General features: G+C 44.6%; 1 protein-coding gene across 3 annotated transcripts in view; it reads left to right on the top strand.

Annotated features, from left to right (window-relative positions):
- Window positions 1-16,570, top strand: part of LOC307071250 (inactive rhomboid protein 2-like) — a 30,289-nt gene extending 13,719 nt beyond the window's left edge. For all 3 annotated transcript variants that reach the window (XM_079730219.1, XM_079730220.1, XM_079730221.1), the window contains 15 exons: window positions 1,066-1,249; window positions 1,830-2,051; window positions 2,277-2,417; window positions 3,176-3,285; window positions 4,339-4,569; window positions 5,376-5,487; window positions 6,040-6,114; window positions 7,922-8,083; window positions 9,261-9,346; window positions 9,567-9,630; window positions 9,797-9,891; window positions 10,267-10,342; window positions 10,794-10,894; window positions 11,641-11,794; window positions 14,343-16,570. In XM_079730219.1, the coding sequence (XP_079586345.1) occupies window positions 1,066-1,249; window positions 1,830-2,051; window positions 2,277-2,417; window positions 3,176-3,285; window positions 4,339-4,569; window positions 5,376-5,487; window positions 6,040-6,114; window positions 7,922-8,083; window positions 9,261-9,346; window positions 9,567-9,630; window positions 9,797-9,891; window positions 10,267-10,342; window positions 10,794-10,894; window positions 11,641-11,794; window positions 14,343-14,774 (2,245 nt within the window). In that variant the 3' untranslated portion in view covers window positions 14,775-16,570. The remainder of the gene's footprint in view (window positions 1-1,065; window positions 1,250-1,829; window positions 2,052-2,276; window positions 2,418-3,175; window positions 3,286-4,338; window positions 4,570-5,375; window positions 5,488-6,039; window positions 6,115-7,921; window positions 8,084-9,260; window positions 9,347-9,566; window positions 9,631-9,796; window positions 9,892-10,266; window positions 10,343-10,793; window positions 10,895-11,640; window positions 11,795-14,342) is intronic.
- Window positions 16,571-19,240: the final 2,670 nt, after the last annotated feature.

Here is a 19,240-nt window from a genome sequence, read left to right as displayed (position 1 = left end):
CATAGTGGAGTTTGGAGTGTGACTGTTTGAGGTTGTGGACAGGTGTCTTTTATACTGATAAGGAGTTCAAACAGGTGCCATTAATACAGGTAACAAGTGGAGGACAGAGGAGCCTCTTAAAGAAGAAGTTACAGGTCTGTGACAGCCAGAAATGTTGCTGGTTTGTAGGTGACCAAATACTTATTTTCCACCATAATTTGCAAATAAATTCTTAAAAAATCAGACAATGTGATTTTCTGGATTTTTTTTTTTCATTTTGTGGTGGCTGACTAAATACTTTTTTGCCCCACTGTGTGTGTGTATGTGTATGTATATATATATATATATATATATATATATATATATATATATATATATATATATATATATATATATATATATATATATATATATATATATATATATATATATATATATATATATATAAAAAGCAATATAGGCCAACATATTGGATGTAGGGATACGTGATCCATACTTTCTATATGTAGGCCTATATAACATTTATATTGTTTACATGGACATGAGTGTGTTACATGGTGTGCCTGCCCCGGGGGTTCTCCTGCATCATCGTGACACTACATTTTAGCGATGAAGAACACCTCTATGAACGTCCAAATTGCTGTTGTATTTTGTAGATCGGTTGGACAATCAAACGCCAGTTTCTTTGCTTCTTAAACTCAGTACATCGTTGAAGAGAGAGCATAGTTTGAGGTACTCAAGAACAAGAAAGCACCGCAGTTAAAAATAACTACAAGCGAATGAGGGCTTATTAATCTGCTAGCAGGTAGGCTGGGGAATAAGTAAGGAGGGATAAGGTGAACTTAATTGTTTGAGTCCATTTATTAGGTTTTGTATTAGGCATTGTGTACTGATGAGTTTTAGGCTATCGGGAACAGGTTCAAAGCAGTTTAATAATTGGACCCCTGCTATACAGGCACTGACCAGAGTGCCGCCACAAGCAAGAGTTTTGGTGCGTTAATTAAATTGTCGTAGAACCGGCTGTAATGTCATCATTTAATTATTGTTATAACTCTCTCTCTTCCTCTCTCCCGCGTCTGTGCACAGGGGCACGGCCCAGTGGTTTGGCGTGGGCGATGACTGTGAGACAAAGCAGCAGACGTGGCATAGGAAGAGCATGCGCCACTGCAGCCAGCGCTATGGCAAGCTGAAGGCCCAGTACCGGGAGCCGGACCACACGGCCAGCATGGACCAGGGCCTGGACTCCCCCCAGACACACAAGATGCCAAAGGTCCGCTCTGTTCCCTCCTTACACATCCATCAGGATTCAAACCGAAATCTAACTTCAGCTGAACCCGGAGGCTATGGTCACCTGGCAACGCATTACACCGTCCAATGACATTCATCTAATACGGGGTCGGCGTCGGCCCAAGTGGCCGATGGGTTAGTTGCCACCACACCTTTTTTTTGACATGACATTTTTATATTTCAACCAGACACAGAATACTAAACACCTTCAAACTTGTGGATCCATCGGACATGGATCCACAAGTATTACTGCGGCCACCGCAAGGGGAGGTCGGCGGGGCCGAACCTGAACAACTAACTCACTCTAAGCTAACGTTTTTAAACCAAATCAGACCGGAAAGGAAAGAAGAAGACTAAGGCGCTTATAGCCTTTGCTGTCATAATCAGAGTTGAAGACGTAGGGTTTAAATACATGGTGAAAGTAAATAAAAAGTTAATAACAATTAAAGTTTTAAAGTAAAACTATACAATAGTAGCCTATAAAATAAGTACCAAATATACTGTTATAAACCGATCGGGAAATCCTTTCGATACCGAGGTAAAACATCTCTCCGTCCTTCCAGATCGTGGATCCTCTGGCCCGGGGGCGGGCCTTCCGATACCCAGAGGAGGTGGAGGGGCGGGGACCCCGGACCCCTCACGGCCCCCAGGGAGGGCCGGTCACCCCGGGGGTCACCTCCCTGTCCTCCTTCACCAGCCAGCGCTCGGGCTACGGCCGGCCGCCCCGCCGCAAGAGGGAGTCGGTGGCTCGGCTGAGCATCCGGGTCGCGTCCAACGTGCTGCGGGTAGGTCACACACACACCCCCCCCCACAGAACCAACAACCCTGAGATTAGTAGATGGGTCTGCATCAGATGGCTCCCTCTCTCTGTTAAACACATCATGCCATGCTTATTTTCTTCAGATAAAGCATTGTTGCCACACACCTGGCCTCCCCTTGTTGAAACTGTATTCAATTGGCGCCAGCAGCCCCTGAATGAGAGAAATCTGAAATCCGTTTATGTGTTTCAGGGTCGTAATGGTCTGGCTGGCTCCCACTCTGGACGGAGTTACCCCAGGAGGAGTTTCGTGAGGACCAGCTGGGTGGATGAGGACATGGTGGACTCACATGCACACAGTGCAGACACCTCAGAGTCCCTCTTCTTCAGCAAGGTCAGTCCCTCACCCTTTCAGTCCCTTTCCCCTCTCATTCCCTCACCCTCTCATCTGTCAGTCTCTCACCCTCTCACTGTTATCATGGGTTTCATTCATGGAAGCATTCAAAGATCGTTTACCATCTATTCGCCAGCAATCCTTAGTATTACAGATGGCAAGGAATTTTTTTCTGACTTATTGTTTGAAATATTTCACACTCCCTCCTGCCTCGGTCTCTCCCTCCTGTCTCGGTTTCTCCCTCCTGCCTCGGTCTCTCCCTCCTGCTCGGTCTCTCCCTCTTGCTCGGTCTCTCCCTCCTGCCTCGGTCTCTCCCTCCTGCCTCGGTCTCTCCCTCCTGCCTCGGTCTCTCCCTCCTGCTCGGTCTCTCCCTCCTGCTCGGTCTCTCCCTCCTGCCTCGCTCTCTCCCTCCTGCCTCGGTCTCTCCCTCCTGCCTCGGTCTCTCCCTCCTGCTCGGTCTCTCCCTGCTGCCTCGGTCTCTCCCTCCTGCTTGGTCTCTCCCGGCTGCCTCGGTCTCTCCCTCCTGCTCGGTCTCTCCCTCCTGCTCGGTCTCTCCCTGCTGCCTCGGTCTCTCCCTCCTGCTTGGTCTCTCCCTCCTGCTCGGTCTCTCCCTGCTGCCTCGGTCTCTCCCTCCTGCTTGGTCTCTCCCTGCTGCCTCGGTCTCTCCCTCCTGCTCGGTCTCTCCCTCCTGCTCGGTCTCTCCCTCCTGCTCGGTCTCTCCCTCCTGCTCGGTCTCTCGCTCCTGTCTCTCCCTCCAGCACGACGCCCACGAGGAGCAGTACTCCATGGCGGACGACGTGTTTGAGTCGCCCCCCATGTCCGCCCACGGCCACGACGAGCAGCCCGACTACCTCCTCAGACACAGCCTGTGAGTAGGACGGCAGAGGGTACACTCGCATGCTTTCTCTTCTTGAGCTCCTGGAAAGCTCTTAGAAAGACCATTTAGAAATACCCGTTTCAATAGACCATCAAGTTTCCCCGCTGAAGATCAGGCTGACTCTGCTCCTGTTGAAACCCACTTTTAAAGGTCCCATGGCCTACCTTATGGATGCTTTAATGGTGCATGGTGTTGGGGCCTCGCGGCAGCGTGCAGCGGGACTCCGGCGGGAGACAATCGCGGGCAACAATCCCTTTCTCCTCCTTGTCGCGTGTCATGTACTTCAGGGAGTCAAAGCCAAAGTTCCTTTCCCCCCAATTCCTTCTCAACCATGGCTGAGATAACCCCCACTACGAGTCTTGTTCTAGAAATACCATAGACGTCAGAGAACCTGACATGTTATGCGCCATAACACCAACAGCAGAATGGTCATCCAAATAACAAAGAAGTGTACAACATTCGTAGCTCATTGTCTAATTGGCGGGCCAAATTCTCTGGGCGGGCAAAGCAGAGAGGGGGAGGTAATATTTCCCCGTGCAACGACATATGGGGAAATTTCCAAAACAGCCTGTCTGAGCTTTGTTTTTTCAAAGGCAGAGCAGGATACCTTGTGCTCGTTTCACACCCAACGCCATTTCTAGCTACTGGGGGACCATAGTCGGCTAAGGGAACTCATATTAATGTTAAAAAACCTCATAAAGTGAAATTTTGGATGGAAAAAAAAGAGTGGATGGACCAACCAGTGCTAGGTGGCAGGAGTTGTAGTTTATAATGACGCGAGTCAAAAACAATGGCAAGGCCTGAAGAAGGTGTAGCAATCAAAGGATTTGAAATGGAACAAATATCAATGTTAAAATATGTGTTTGCCAACTCTAACTATGACGTTTTTGTTTTCATTTATCATTGCAGACGGTGTCATTATGCCATTTCATTGGTTATTCTTCCTCACGTGTTTTAAGAACATTCATCAGCCCATCTTTCTGGTTCCCTCACTCTGATCTCTATTTTTTTTTCTCTGCCTCTCTCTCCCACCTTCCTGCCCAGCAAGGACATATCGAAGATATCCCGGACGCCCCGGACACCCCGGACTCCGGTGACTGATAAAAGCCATCCGCGGCGCGGGCGGCGCATCGCCTCCCAGGTCAAACACTTTGCCTTTGACAAGCAGAAGCGGCAGTTCGGCATGGGCGTGGTCGGCAAGTGGCTGAACCGCAACTACCGCCGCAGCATCAGCAGCAACGTGCAGAAGCAGCTGGACGACTTCCACAGCCACAGGTCAGAGGGACACACTGCATGCACGTCATGTGGCAGCCCGTTTCCCCAAGTGTCAGGTGCCCGGTAAGAATAGCGCGGAAAGCAAGGGTGAAAGCCGTGGTCGGCGTTTATTCAAAGCAGTTCAACAAAACAAGAACGGTAATAGCGAGCTAGGGTCTCCGCGAGCCTCGTAGTCTCTGGGGCCTCCGTGAGCGCCTCCGTGTCGTTCTTATCCCTGCTCTCCTCGAGTCAGTCCTCCGCTCCCTTTTTAGAGGTCTGCCCCCACGTGTCCTCCCTCCGGCCAGGTGTCCCTCATCCGGCTGATGGGGGTGAGGGGTGTGTTGCTCTCTGCCGCCGGCTGGTGGATGGCGGCGGTACACGCCCTCCACCACAAGCCCCCGGACCCTCCCGGTGGGGGCCGGGATGCCACAGTCCACATGCTACCCAGCACAATGACACATGCCTCCACATGCTAGACAGCACAATAACACATGCTTCACCTTCCACATGCTACCCAGCCCAATGAGGCATGCCTCCACTTCCACATGCCAGCCAGCCCAATAATACATGCATGCACGTCCAAATGACAGCCTAGCCCAGTGACGCATGCACAAAACACACGCCTCCACTTCCATATGCTAGCCAGCACAATAACACGCTCCAACGCGCGAACATGCACACATTTGATCTCCCACCTTTGACCTTTTTTCATATCTTTAATTTTGGGAGACAAATGTGAATCTTAAATCCTCTGGACATGCACTAACAGTTAATTAACTCCAGATTGATGAAATCAAGCATAACCCTGTGATGCTTGGACCCCCCAGGCCTTACTTCACCTACTGGATCACGTTTGTCCATGTAGTGATCACACTGCTGGCCTGCTGTACATACGGCTTTGCCCCCATCGGCTTTGCACAGCACTCGACTACTGACCTGGTGAGTTTCTATTAGAGTTCTGGTCGAGGGTTTCGATGTTAGCTCGCTCTCACTCTCTCTTATTTGCTCCCTCTCTATGTAGCTCTCTCTCTCTTTATATTTCTCAATATCTTTACTCTCTCTGTCTTTGTCTCTCTGTCTCTGTCTCTCTGTATGCATGCCTTCCATCTAACTTAGTTATCAGCAGTCTTAATTCTATTAAGATCCACTTACATACCAGAACCACTCTGGCTCTCTGCTAAGGAGTAAAGCCAATAAAGTCAATAAAGTCAAGTACATTTTATTTGTATACTCCTTTTATTAAGTGAGTCTCAAAGGGAATGCAGGACATATATTTATGACATCCCTTAAGTCAATACCTCCAAAGGGCAAGAAAAAACAACCTCAATTAACAAGGAAGAAACCTTGAGAAGGAATGAAAAGTGGCATACATCCCTGCTTCCAGGGATGGTTAGGAAATTCTAAAGTTATAAAAAGAGTGTAGAAGTGATGATAAAGTGAGCCAGTGTGCATACTGTTTTTAATTCGAATGGTGTTTGTCGCCCCCTGCAGGTGCTCAAGAACAAGGGCATCTACGAGAGTGTGAAGTATGTCCAACAGGAGAACTTCTGGATCGGACCTGGTTCTGTGAGTGTTATGTTTAGCACATTTTTATTTCATACACATAGTGGTTCTATATTGCTTCTGAACCTACAACAAAAAACAATCCCATTCTCTGTCTGTGTTTGTTCATCCTTCTGATTAAAAATAGTTTTTTCTTACTGAAGAATACATGTAGACAGTGGGAATTCATTGTTTGAGGTTTAGTTAAAATGTGTGTATCTTTGCAAGCGGATAATGGGTTTCAATTCTTTGGCTGCAGAAATGTTTTTATTATGTGAGCCCTGAATCTGTGTTCTCACTTACTAACTCTCACTGTGCGTTCACACCAAAAGCTGTAAAGCGTTTTGAGCGATAAACGCCCATTCCCTATCTATTAGACATGAGCGATAAAGCGATAGGAGCGATGAAACGCTTGAGTGATAGCTTTAAAGCTGTAAAGCTGTAAATGAGAGTTGAAAACAGCTCAACTCTATGCAAAGGAGCTAGTAGTGTTTCGGCTGTAAATGACCGCCAGCCAATCGAAATGTAGATGTCTCTCGCCGGCGTGGGTCCCAGCAAACATATGCGAGAAGTACTTCAGTTCCTAGTTCCTACCACACATTTGTTCCTTCATCATGGTGCGTGAGAGAATAATTGCGGCTATTGCAGGGCATCGTATTTGTCCGCGATTGCATAGCCAACGTGGTCTTATTATAGCCCGATCATTAACTAAAAAACACATAGAAAGAATAAAGCATCCAGCATATGATTTCAACAATGTATGAGGGCATACGCAGTCCGCATTAATAAACAGGGATGGTCGCACAGTGGAATGCTGATGGAAACCATCGGACGAGTGGTGGGTGGAGATGTGCGCGCACTTCAGAAGCAGGGAGATACCGCACAAAAATCTATTTCTAAATTGTCAGTTTGCCGTGTGTCTGCCTGGTACAAATGCTCCTGTTGAGCGGATCTTTTCCATAATAAACAATACTATGCACGCACGGACGATGGTGATCAACTCAGCTATAATCTAGCCAAACAATTGCTCAATTAATTAGTTATTGAGTGTTTCATGTATTTATGCTTATTACTCTTTTTCTATTGACCAAACTTACGACTATCTTGTGTTTTTGTGGCTCGGCATCAGCAGCAGCACTTGCCTCAACTACGAGTGTGCACGCAAAAAGTGCGGCTCCTTTGAATTGAAAAGCAAAATCGCAAGAGCGATATGAGCTGTAAATATTTTGGACAGCGTTGCGTTTAGAGCTATTCTGCGATTTTGCATCTTTTACAACTTACAGTCAGCCCTTTTAACGCTGTTTAAAGTGTTAAGGCCCTGTTACATTGAACGCAATTGTTTGTTGCAATCTCTTTCCCATGTAATCTAAATACAAAAAAATGGAGCTCAATGAAACTGTACACATGACGCATTTCAGTATTCTGCAAAAACACAACATTCCTTTTGATCACATCAATGTTGATTTTTGACGGCTCTAGCCTGTGAATAAATGAGTTTTACCAATCACATTCAGGTGTCTTCATCATGGACACTGTACATGTCCCACAGTCCTTAAAATGCATTCATAGTGGTAAACTAAATTCATAGACATTTTAAATGCACAAAGACACAAACCTATGACATGTTGGGGAAAGGACAGAGGGAGTTGGCCTTCATAGGCTGTGCGAGGCTGAGGCTTGAATCCATCTATTTTTCTCCCCATTCTTAATGGACACAATTCTTAATGGACAAAGCTGCACATTTGCATCGTGTATGGTATCCATTTATCATCCAGGAAAAGTTTCCCAGTTTTCCATTCCATAACCAGCTGTTTTTTTTGCTGCATTACAGGATGACCTGATCCACCTGGGGGCCAAGTTCGCACCGTGTATCCGCCAGGACAAGCAGATCGTGGCGCTGATCCAGAGGGCCAAGGACCTGGAGAGGAAGTCTGGCTGCTGCGTGCAGAACGACAACTCTGGCTGTGTGCAGACGGGCCGCGGCGCCTGCTCGGTGAGTCTAATGGGACCGTCTGATAGGACCGTCTGATAGGACATCGTCTGATGGGACCATCTGATAGGACATCGTCTGATGGGATTGTCTGATTGGACCGTTTGATAGAACCGTCTGATAGAACCGTCTGATAGGACCGTCTGATGGGACCGTCTGTTTGGACCGTCTGTTTGGATCGTCTGTTTGGGCGTCTGATTGGACCGTCTGATGGGACCGTCTGATGGGACCGTCTGTTGGGACCGTCTGTTGGGACCGTCTGTTGGGACCGTCTGTTTGATGGGACTGTATGATGGGACCGTCTGTTGGGACCGTCTGTTGGGACCGTCTGTTTGGACCGTCTGTTTGGACCGTCTGATGGGACCGTCTGATTGGACCGTCTAATTGGACCGTCTGATTCGAAAGTCTGACGGGACCGACTGACGGGACCGTCTGGCGGGACTGTCCCATAGGGCAGTCTGGGAGACTTGAGGCTGAAGGCTCGGTGGTTAGCGCTGCTTCCCAGAAGGATGGTACTGGGTTCAATAATCTGTTTTGTGTTGAGTTCGCACGTTCGTCCCCCGTGTGCATACAGGTCTACTTTCCTCCTGCCTCCATAGAAATGTGGGCTACCTGGCAACACTTAGCAGTCCAATAAATATTTATTCATATGAGCTGGTAAGCTTCTCGATGGTGTTAACCAGGCCGAATGTTATAAAGACTTGCGGTTGGTCTCCTATGCTTTTTCCTAAGGGAAAACCATATTGGGGATCGTAGATTTGGGGATTGTCTATTTGATGGTAGAGGGGTGTAATTTCATTGTAATTTTATTGATGTCTTGAATAGTGCCCTGACGGACAATAATACGATCGTACAGGTATTTCTGTTGTTTATGCATAATACATATGAAAAGGCTGGTCACAAATACTACGGCCTATTAATGCTACAGCAGAAGGGAAATCCCTACTGCTGAAAGACCAATGGGATTTGAATAAGCACCTTGAGTGCCTGGTTTCATTGGGCCTCTCAATATTGATGTAACATCATATACGGATGCCTTTTTGTTTCAGAGATTCATCCAAACGTTTCACTCAAATAGATCTACATACAAAAGTTATTGCTGTCCGCTTGTACTAATGGTGTGTGTGTGTGTGTGTGTGTGTGTGTGTGTGTGTGTGTGTGTGTGTGTGTGTGTGTGTAGGAGACACTAGCCACCTTTGTGAAATGGAAGAATCAGAGTGTGGACACCATCCGCTCATCAGGATCTGTGTGTCATCAGGACCCCAGGTACCTCAACCAGAACCACTGCTTCAGCTGGAACCTGCCAGTCCACTGCATCCTGTTAAAATCTCTAAATGTTTATGTTAGCAGCTCTGACTGAGGCATCGAACCAGATGTTTGAAATGTCCTATGCAGGATGGATCTGCTAATGGGAATTTGTAGAAGCTCTGTGCGGAGGTGTCTGACCATTATATCATTGTTTTTGGTTTTGTTTTTCTGTGTACAGAGTATGTGAGGAGCCCGCCTCTGCAGAGCCGCACATCTGGCCTGACGACATCACTAAGTGGCCGGTGACAAAAGCTTTGATAATTTTTAATAAATGCACGAGAACACACAGACGCGCATAAGAGACGTATAAGCCGAGTATTGATATTGTGAGCGGCGTTTAGTTATCCCGATCGTCCGCCCAGCATGTGGTGGTTCCAGGCTGACCAGCGTACTTTTCCCCTGTTCCAGGTGTGCACCTTCCCTCAGAAGTGGAGCCAAACAGGCTACAGGCACATGGACTGTAACATAAAGGGACGGCCGTGCTGCATAGGAACCAAGGGCGGGTGGGTGTGTGTGTGTGTGTGTGTGTGTGTGTGTGTGTGTGTGTGTGTGTGTGTGTGTGTGTGTGTGTGTGTGTGTGTGTGTGTGTGTGTGTGTGTGTGTGTGTGTGTGTGTGTGTGTGTGTGTGGGGTCGGCAGTAGCTCAGGAGGTGGAGTGGGTTGACTGGTAACCGGAAGGTCGCTAGTTCGATCCCTGGCTCCTCCTGACGCTTCACCCTAACTGCTCCTGACGAGCTGGCTGTCACCCTGGGTGGTTGACACCGCCGTCGGTGTGTGAATGAAATGGTTCTAAGTCGCTCTGGATAAAAACATCAGCAAAATTCCCAAAATATAAAGTGTTTGTGTTGATTGCCTATAATGTCCTGCTTTTACCTGTAGGTGTGAGATCACCACCCGGGAGTACTGCAGCTTCATGCACGGCTACTTCCATGAAGAGGCCACCCTCTGCTCCCAGGTCTGTGTGTGGGTTGGCATTTCACTGCCAAGCCGGTTCAGTTGCGGCCTGGCACGCCCAGCAATTTCACTGTCTTATCTGTGTGAAACCGACGGGGTAAAATCCCCCGTTCGTCGCAGCGCCGGCTTTCTTGGTTCACCCGCATTCAAGAATGAGTTCACTTCTGAGTGTAGGCTACAAACTCAATTAAGTTTGTAGCCTTCACAAGTAAAAAAACCCCAACATATTCTTTGTTTTCAAGCATATTACCTCGGGCAGTGTAAACGCCCGGACCATGCTGGGAAAAAGGCGTGCATAATACGGGCATATTTGGCAGTGTAAAAACGTCTATTGTCATTGGCAAAAATTCCTCAGGTAATTTTTTTCACAAAGTGAATACTGTAACTGTAAATGGGAATTATTGGTTGAACTATTCAGCCAGAGGTCTGATGAAGGTCGTGTGTGTGTGCAGGTTGACTGTCTGGATGATGTGTGTGGCCTGCTTCCCTTCCTCAACCCCGACGTGCCGGACCAGTTCTATCGCCTCTGGCTCTCCCTCTTCCTCCACGCTGGGTATACAACCGAAAATAACACACACACACACACACACACACACACACACACACACACATACACACACACACTTCTATGTTATGACTATTATGGGTTAATACAATAGCTTCTCATTGTCAGTATGCAATACAGCTTTGGCTTGTGCAATCCTACATACATCTTTTCTGTGTGGCACTGTTTGACAAGTACTTTTTTGAGTGCCATCATGATTTTCTGCCAGAACAGGGGGTCTTACAGTTGTGCTATGTGCTGACCTTTTTCTTATCCCCGTGCGTGTGTTTTAAATTGCATAAATATATTTTAAGTTTAAACTTCATATCAATGATGTTACTCCTCACGATTCAGTTTTGTAACTTAGACTTGTCTGCCACAAATGAGCCAGAAGAAGAAAACTATGAAAACTTTTTAATCCTATTAGTGCAAGAGATGAAATTTGATAAGCACCTCGATGATTACCGCAATAGCTTGCCGCGTCTTTAATTATCTTTTAATTAATTATATAATAATACTAGCTTTAAAACATGGGAAAATACCTTTTACTTAAGGCTTGCTTTCACATGAGCCGGGTGCTCGGTTTTAATACGGGAAGAGGTGAAGGCCCACCATAAGGTCACCATGTGTTGGTTTGGGTCTCTATTGGCTTTAGGTCTTGCAGAGGTTATGAGAGAAGAACTGTGTAAAGGTTGTGCTATCTCATTGCTAATGTCCTCTTTTGTGTGTGCGGATGCGTGCTTGTGTTTGCGTAGGCTGTTGCACTGTCTGGTGTCTGTGGTTTTCCAGATGACCATCCTGAGGGACGTGGAGAAGCTGGCTGGCTGGGTCAGAATCTCCATCATCTACATATTCAGTGGAATCACTGGAAATCTGGCCTCCGCACTGTTCCTGCCCTACAGAGCGGAGGTACAGCACGCACACATGAGAAGTTTTCAAAGCACACACAGCGACTCATGCACAGATCTCTGCAGTGCTGGGCTGGTCTCTATTGCGGTCAACGCATGATGAGCATCCAATTTACGTTCTCTGGACAATAGTTTGGCCATTATATATATAGCCAGCCTACAGACAACAGTTCAGCACTTTGAACTCCACCATGGAAACATATATTTATGTTTAGAAATGGAAAAGGCTGTTCTGCTACACTGTAAAGTCTCAATGTTGAAGTAAAGTCATAATCCGATTGATGTGCTTTGAGAGGTCAGCGTCAGTTTAAATTGTGTGATCTTTAAGCGCAGCCTCAAGGTGAAAGATCTGAGCTGTCTGCTGCGCCCAGGGTAGTATCAAAGCTATGTAGGGTTCAACTTCTTCTACGCGAACACGAAATTTAATACTTCAGAGTTCTTCAGATGCCAGCACTAAATCTTCTGAGAATGGGCTTGTTTTTCACTTTAAAAAAGAATAACAAAAAAGGCCTCTTTGGAGGGATGAGCACATTGGGCCATAACTGGTGACATCACTGGCTTTTCCCATCAACGTAGAAAAAGGTTTTGTTTTTCTAGATGTGTTCCACATTAATTCCATATTCAAATATTTTCAGTTTGTGTCTCAAACATGTGATAACAGATCTTTGACTGTTTAACCAGTTAAGATAAGCCTTAAATGACAAAGTCATGTAAATAGACAGATCTTTCATTAATCATTCTAAATAGTCCTATTTGAATTGGCAACAAGGTGGAAGCCATTGTCTTGGTTAATTTTTGTAGCCTGTGCCCCTTCCTGGGTTGCGTGTCCCATCTCTGCTCAGCTTATTGTTTTCCAGAAGGAGTGCGCTACTAATTTTACGTTGTTTATCAAAGAATTTGACATAAATGATCTTGTGTCAATGTGTGAGGGGTGCTCCTTGCACAAGAAGGAGGACACTTAAGGAAATAAGTGTCCTTGCACATCATTACATGTGTCAAACAATTGACAGGAAATAACATTGAGCAGCTGCCATCCTTGTTGGCTGACATGCGTAGTGAGAGCATGGAGTTGTGCAGATTGGAAGTCCCGGAGTCACTGGGAGGAAGTGGGGGCTTGTTTGGAAGCCCTACTGCTATGGGGAAGAAACAGTTAGAGAGCCAAACCTTGCGACACCGTGTGTCGCAAGGTTGACTGGTGACCGGTAGCTTTTGTGGATGGAAGTTCTTGAAAGAGGTTGTGACGGGAAGCACATCCCTGCTCCACTCCTGATCCTGGAGGGGTCAAGGTCTAGGAGAGAGTGCAGGTTAGAGCCGAATACTTTTTTGGCTGACCGAGCTATCCACTGTAGTCTGCCTTTGTGCTTGGCAGTGGAGTAAGCGAACCAGACAGTGATAGATGAGCTAAGAATGGAATCAATGATGGTCGTGTAGAACATGCTCTGCTGGGCGTGGATGGTGGAGCTGATGTTCCCCACCCACCTTAAGCCCGGTCAGGTTATTATCCCCAGGAATCTGAATGCCTCCACACGTTTTACTGAGGATTCATGCGTGATAAGGGGAGGGCTCCGCTTGGAAGTTTGTCCTGGATGAGAGTTGGGGCGATGGTGTTGAATGTGGAGCTAAAGGCCCCCAAACGGGGTAATCGCGGAGGTGTCTAGGGACTTGAGAATGAAGTGGAGTCCTATGTTGACTGTGTCGTCTACAGACCTGTTGCCTCTGTAGGCGGCCTGAAGTGGGTGGAGGACGGGGGTTGGATTTGAATGACCATACAGAAGGTTGTGTGTATACAACATATGTTGTTGAGATGGAAACAAACTTTTAGTAAAACTTGAATTACACAAAAAGAGTCTGAAACAGTGGGAGTGAGATAGGTGTGTGGGAGCCACAGAGCCCCGTCTTTTCAGTCAGACTCAACCCCTGTTATCATTGTCCTTGTGCCGTGACCCAATGTACCGCCAGCTTGGCCCTCTGCCGCACGCCTAGTGCCTCCAATAGGCTCGACATTGTGCTAATTTCACACCTTAAGTATCTGAAGCAAGGCTAACGTTAGACATCCCCATGCGACAAGTGTTCCTGGTTCAAGGACATTTCGTCAAGGGAAGGCTTTAAAAAACCCCCCGTAAGCCCCACGTTTTGGCAGGCATCCTTGAAACAATAAGTGCTTTCTTTACAAGGAAATTAATGAGAAAAATATTAATGTTTACACCTCCATATAAAAACATGTCTTTGAATGAACCCCATGTGGAAGATTGCTCACTGAGAGTGGAACATGAGACTCACTTGTAGTGAACCTGAACATGATTTCAAGGTTACGTAGCTGCAGCGGCCCTAATGCTGAACGTTTTTGTGGGTGAATGGTGGGGCTGAGTGATTGATTTGTAGACCTGTATTACACACATCAATGTGCTGTATATTGAATTTCATGAAAAATGAAAAAGCTCTATACTCTATATTTTACATGTAGATGATGAAGCTAATCATTTATAAAGTAATATCAGTTCAAGGTCTGATTGATAACAAAAGTCTCAATTCTCCCTCTGTTCCTCAAGGTGGGTCCGGCAGGGTCTCAGTTTGGCCTCCTGGCTTGCCTCTTTGTTGAGCTTTTCCAGGGCTGGCAGATGCTGGAGAAGCCGTGGAAGGCCTTCCTCAAGCTGCTAGGCATCGTCTTGTTCCTCTTCTTCTGTGGCCTGCTGCCGTGGATCGACAACATCGCCCACATCTTCGGCTTCATCAGCGGACTCCTTCTGTCCTTCGCCTTCCTTCCCTACGTAACCTTTGGCACATTCGACAAGTACCGAAAGCGTATTTTGATCGCTCTGTCGCTGGTGGTCTACTTAGGCCTCTTCTCGTCGCTCATTGTCTGGTTCTATATCTACCCCATTAACTGGCACTGGCTGGAGCACCTCACGTGCCTGCCCTTCACCAACACGTTCTGTGAGAAGTATGACATAGACCACGATATAGAGCACGTGGTGACCTAGAGGCACGTCCGGCCGGGAGATGGTCCTCAAGTACTGGTGGAAAGCTAGCGCTTAAATCCTGATAGGGCAAATGATTCCCAAGTGGATGGTGCTCGAGTGTGGATGAGCATTTCAGCTGTATTTGTGCATCGCCTTCGGACCTTCAGAAAACATGGATACGGTACATGGATGGGGGATAATTGAATCATGCCATGGTGTCTGTCTTCCCAGACCTCAATTCTCAGCCCTCTCTCCACCCTTGTAAAACCTCAACTTGCGTCAACCCCAACCTGCTTTTCCATATATATTCACAAACTGGTCATCAAAGCTAATGCTATCATCAGAGGTTTGCTGGAAGTTTGAAGAACACGAGAGATGTTAAGTAAGAAGACATGGCTATATTTTTGTTATTTTTGCTATTTACTTTATGAGTAAGGGTCCGTACCACTGGATTTTTGGCATTATTTCAGTAGATGCGATGCGTTAAGCATTTGTAATTGGTTGCATCAAGAATCAAATCAAATCCCTTGGAAGAAGCTCAATGCAATGTTGATATTGAAATGTATTCTCATTTGAAATGTTTGGAAAGTCAAGAAGTTCCGATAAAAAAATGCCTCAAAATCTACATAGGATGTACAGATTACAAATTATGCGGTCTGCGTTTTTCTACAACTTGCCATCTTTGAAACTGTATAACGTCTCATTATCTGCAGAATTTAATTTATTGATACATAACCAATTTCAAAAGTGCACTAAACCTTGGTGATAAGTTATAAGTAGTAGCAACCTCTGCAGGAATTCTATCAAAACCACTTGCTGCCTTACAATAACAATTACCTTTTACAAAGAGAAGGATTGCAGCCATCTCTTCACAGATCACATCCATATGTTTTGAGGCATCTGAGCAGTTTAACCCACTGTTCTTGTGCATGTTCTTGCTTTACCGGTTCCATCTTTTAAATCTCATTCATTGTGTTTCACTTGTCTGTACGCTAGCGTTTACAGCACCACTACTGGCATTTTGTTTGTTAAAATGTCATTCTTACATTCTTGTCTAAACCACAATTTAGTCATGTATTCAGATTATTTCACCAAAGTGTTTTTTCAGGAATACCACAAAAGATCTCTACTTTTATTCGGGGGTAACTATTATCAATGTGCCTGGTTAGATGAAGGGTGCAATGGGTTTTTCCTGAGCCTTCTCTACTTGTAACATACTTTTACTTTGAATCTTTAGCTCTGTTTGCTGAGGCAAAGAAAAAAAAAACTAGTTACACTTCTACTCTATATGCCTTTACCCTTCTTTCTCCCATGTCTGTTGGCCAAATTATGCATTAACTAAAAGGGATTATTTATTATTTACATTTCCTGTAACTTTTGGAGGTAATATTCTTTAAAACTTGGAAAGCCAACAGGAAATAATAACTTATTTGGTTATAGTCAGCAATGACATCTGAAGAGGGATAAACAAAAGATGAAGACTGTTTGGATAAGTTGTGTCATGTAATTTTAAGAATGGATTCAAAAATCAATTGGTAATCAGACATTTTGTTGGGAAAAAAAAGACTTTCACAGCCCAGTGCCTTTCTACAAAGTGGAAGTCTTGACCAATGTCTTTTCCTCTTTTTCATGCAATTTTTTTATGCACCAATGTCCAGGGCACCGTTATATTATGAGTTTCTCTTTTAAATGAAATACTGTAAAACAAAATAAATAAAAGAAAGCTGTTCAAAATCTATTTTATAGGCAAACATATTTGTGTAAAAGGTGTACAGAAGGAAAATGTTTCAGCAGTATTAAAAAAATAAATAATCGGATGTAGATATTTATTTTATTTCCTCAACATTTTGTCAGTTTAAGACTTGAGGCAAAAATGTGATTGTCCACAATGGACATTTAAGAGAAGTACTACGAAAATACATTTGCTAATATGGTAGTCGTACATTTTCAAATGTACCACTAAGGACCTCTATTTTATATAGGGAGAGCCTGGTTGATTGAAACATGGGACGATTGAAACACGGCGATTTCCAATAGTATCCGTCTGCGTCCTGCAAGACGGAGGCGTGACTTGTAGTAGGCGTAACTTGTAGTAGGAGGCGTGTCTTGTACTTTTCTTAATCACGGAAGTAGGACGCGTGTCTAGTACTTTTCTAAATCGCGGAAGTGATCAGTATGTAGCAGTGGTGTGCGGGTACGTTATTGACCGCAGCTCGGACCTCAAATATTAGGCCTTATATAAAGATAATGCACCCAACCCGCTCATTTAAAATATACTCTTGATTAGCTTAATCATAGCCTTACTGGCTTACTGAAACTGACATCCCTGAGTCATATGGATTTAAGAAAATAATTCACAGATTTACAAGATTTTTTTACCGCGAAAAGAGGAAGATCTCGCGTGGACCGCGATATAGAAAAGTACAAGACACGCCTCCTCCTACAAGTTACGCCACCGTCTTGCAGGACGCAGATAGACCCTACTCGCGATTTCCTCGAAAACCACGCAAGTCTTTCACGTCAAATTTTGTCACTACGTTCAGCACGCAAGACTGACCCACCCCGGGAAATATTGTGTAATGACGTCATACCATTCAAATGTTATCCCCGCGAAGGCGCAAACCTGTTTTTGAGTGCGGTAAGAAATCTTTCGTGCGGTAGTTTTTTTTTTTGTAATAAACAGTTGTGTTTTTTGTTTCATGCCACAATAATATGACAATACAACAGATGAATTAGCACTTAAACTTGTCCTGAAGTGTGCAATTTCAGAGTTTTGAAATTAAGAGGCAAAAAAGGTTTAAGTGCCAGTAGTCGCTGTCGGGACGATTAAAACACTTGTTTCAAACGTCCCGCACGTCACCATTTTGTTTAAAATAAATAACAGGATGTTCAACTGTGTATCCTTAAACATGAATTAGGACAGGGAAATAAGTAAATTAAATGAAAATGTAGTCGTCCAACAGGTATAAAAGAAGAAAGGTGAGTTTTAATCGAAATGTGCATCTTAACAATTACGAACAGGACAAAAATATTTTTTGACCTATTTAGATTATGAGAAATTATATGAATTTTTTTAGCAATGATGAGTACACTAGTATGTTGCATAAAAACAAGAGTAAGGTCAATAGTTTGTTTAAAATATGCTGTTTCATTCGTCTCGCATGTGTTTCAAATGTCCCGACTAGGCGGGGCGTTTGAAGCAAATTTCAATTTATGTTCAAAGTTAAAAAAAAAAAAAAGAAACACCGCGGTCATCCAACATGTGTATTAAATAACACTTGTAACTAAGAGAATACACATGAGTTGTTGATCACATGATGAAATTATTTGTGTACGTAACGTCATCTTTGAAAAAGACGTTTAACTGAAAAGTGTTTCAATCGACCCGGTTCTCCCCATACAGCGATTATATTCGTTTTTTCAGAAGGTGAGATCAACAGTAGCCATTTGCTTCATGTACTTCTTCGTGTATTTCTGTACTACCTGAAGAGCTGTTAAAAAAGGATTAACATGTTTTAGATAATCTGGAGGTGTTTTAAATGGTGAAAAAGCAGCCATCGGGATTAACCGGAAATCTTGGAACAATTCCGATATTTTCCTGGAAATTTCATGAAAAACATTATTCAAACCTCAAATTTGTAAAGCTGCATTATCATTATCTCCAAGACACGAGGGCAGAGTCCATCCCACCTGTGTCCTCTTTTTATCATTTATTTTATTTTCTTTGCATTCTTTTTCGAACAGCTGTTTTTTTGCTTAGTAAATTTCCTTTCCTAAGCAACTTAGTTTTCTGTTTATGTTTCTTGTTTATGTACTCTACTTCGAAATTCTCCGGAACTCTACCTTGAGTTCTTTATTTCTTTGACGAATTCGTATTATTATGGCTAGTTTTTTTCTGTCCCAGTATTTTCTTTTCTTCCTACTGGGTCATGTTTACAGCCAGGCAAGGTGGTCGAAATGCAGCCGACATCGATTTTTGGACGACAAAAATACCTACCCACTTTATACTACTTATGCTATACTTAGATCACTGAAATAGTTTTTTTTCGGATAACTATTCTATTTCGTGAGCTTTGCCCTACTCTTATTTCCAGACATGGATACATTGATAAATACATTTGATAGTCTCTTATTGCTGAATAACCCATATATAGGCTCCTCCATTAATATTCTGTTCTATACTACCCAATATTTAGATGCCTTTAAAGTAACTCGAATACATTTTGAGTTGCCTTACTTTCATCCGATAGTTTAAAATAGGAAATTAATGCGTTCAAAGTATGCTATATATATATGCGCCACATAAACACTGACACCAAGCGGCGAGTTCACCAGCCACCTGGAATTCAATTGTGGCAAGTGATGCACTGCGCTAGTTACGTTGCGACGCAAACACGTGCACTTCCCCGGTTACAAGTTTCTCTTTTTTCAGTCCCATCATCCACCCCTCTGGAGCTCCAGCTGCATCATTCCTTGAAAACACAGTG

This window comes from Pollachius pollachius (assembly GCF_949987615.1).
Source record: "Pollachius pollachius genome assembly, chromosome: 2".
NCBI classification, from domain to species: Eukaryota; Metazoa; Chordata; class Actinopteri; order Gadiformes; family Gadidae; genus Pollachius; species Pollachius pollachius.
This window is presented reverse-complemented; position numbering and strand designations above follow the sequence as displayed.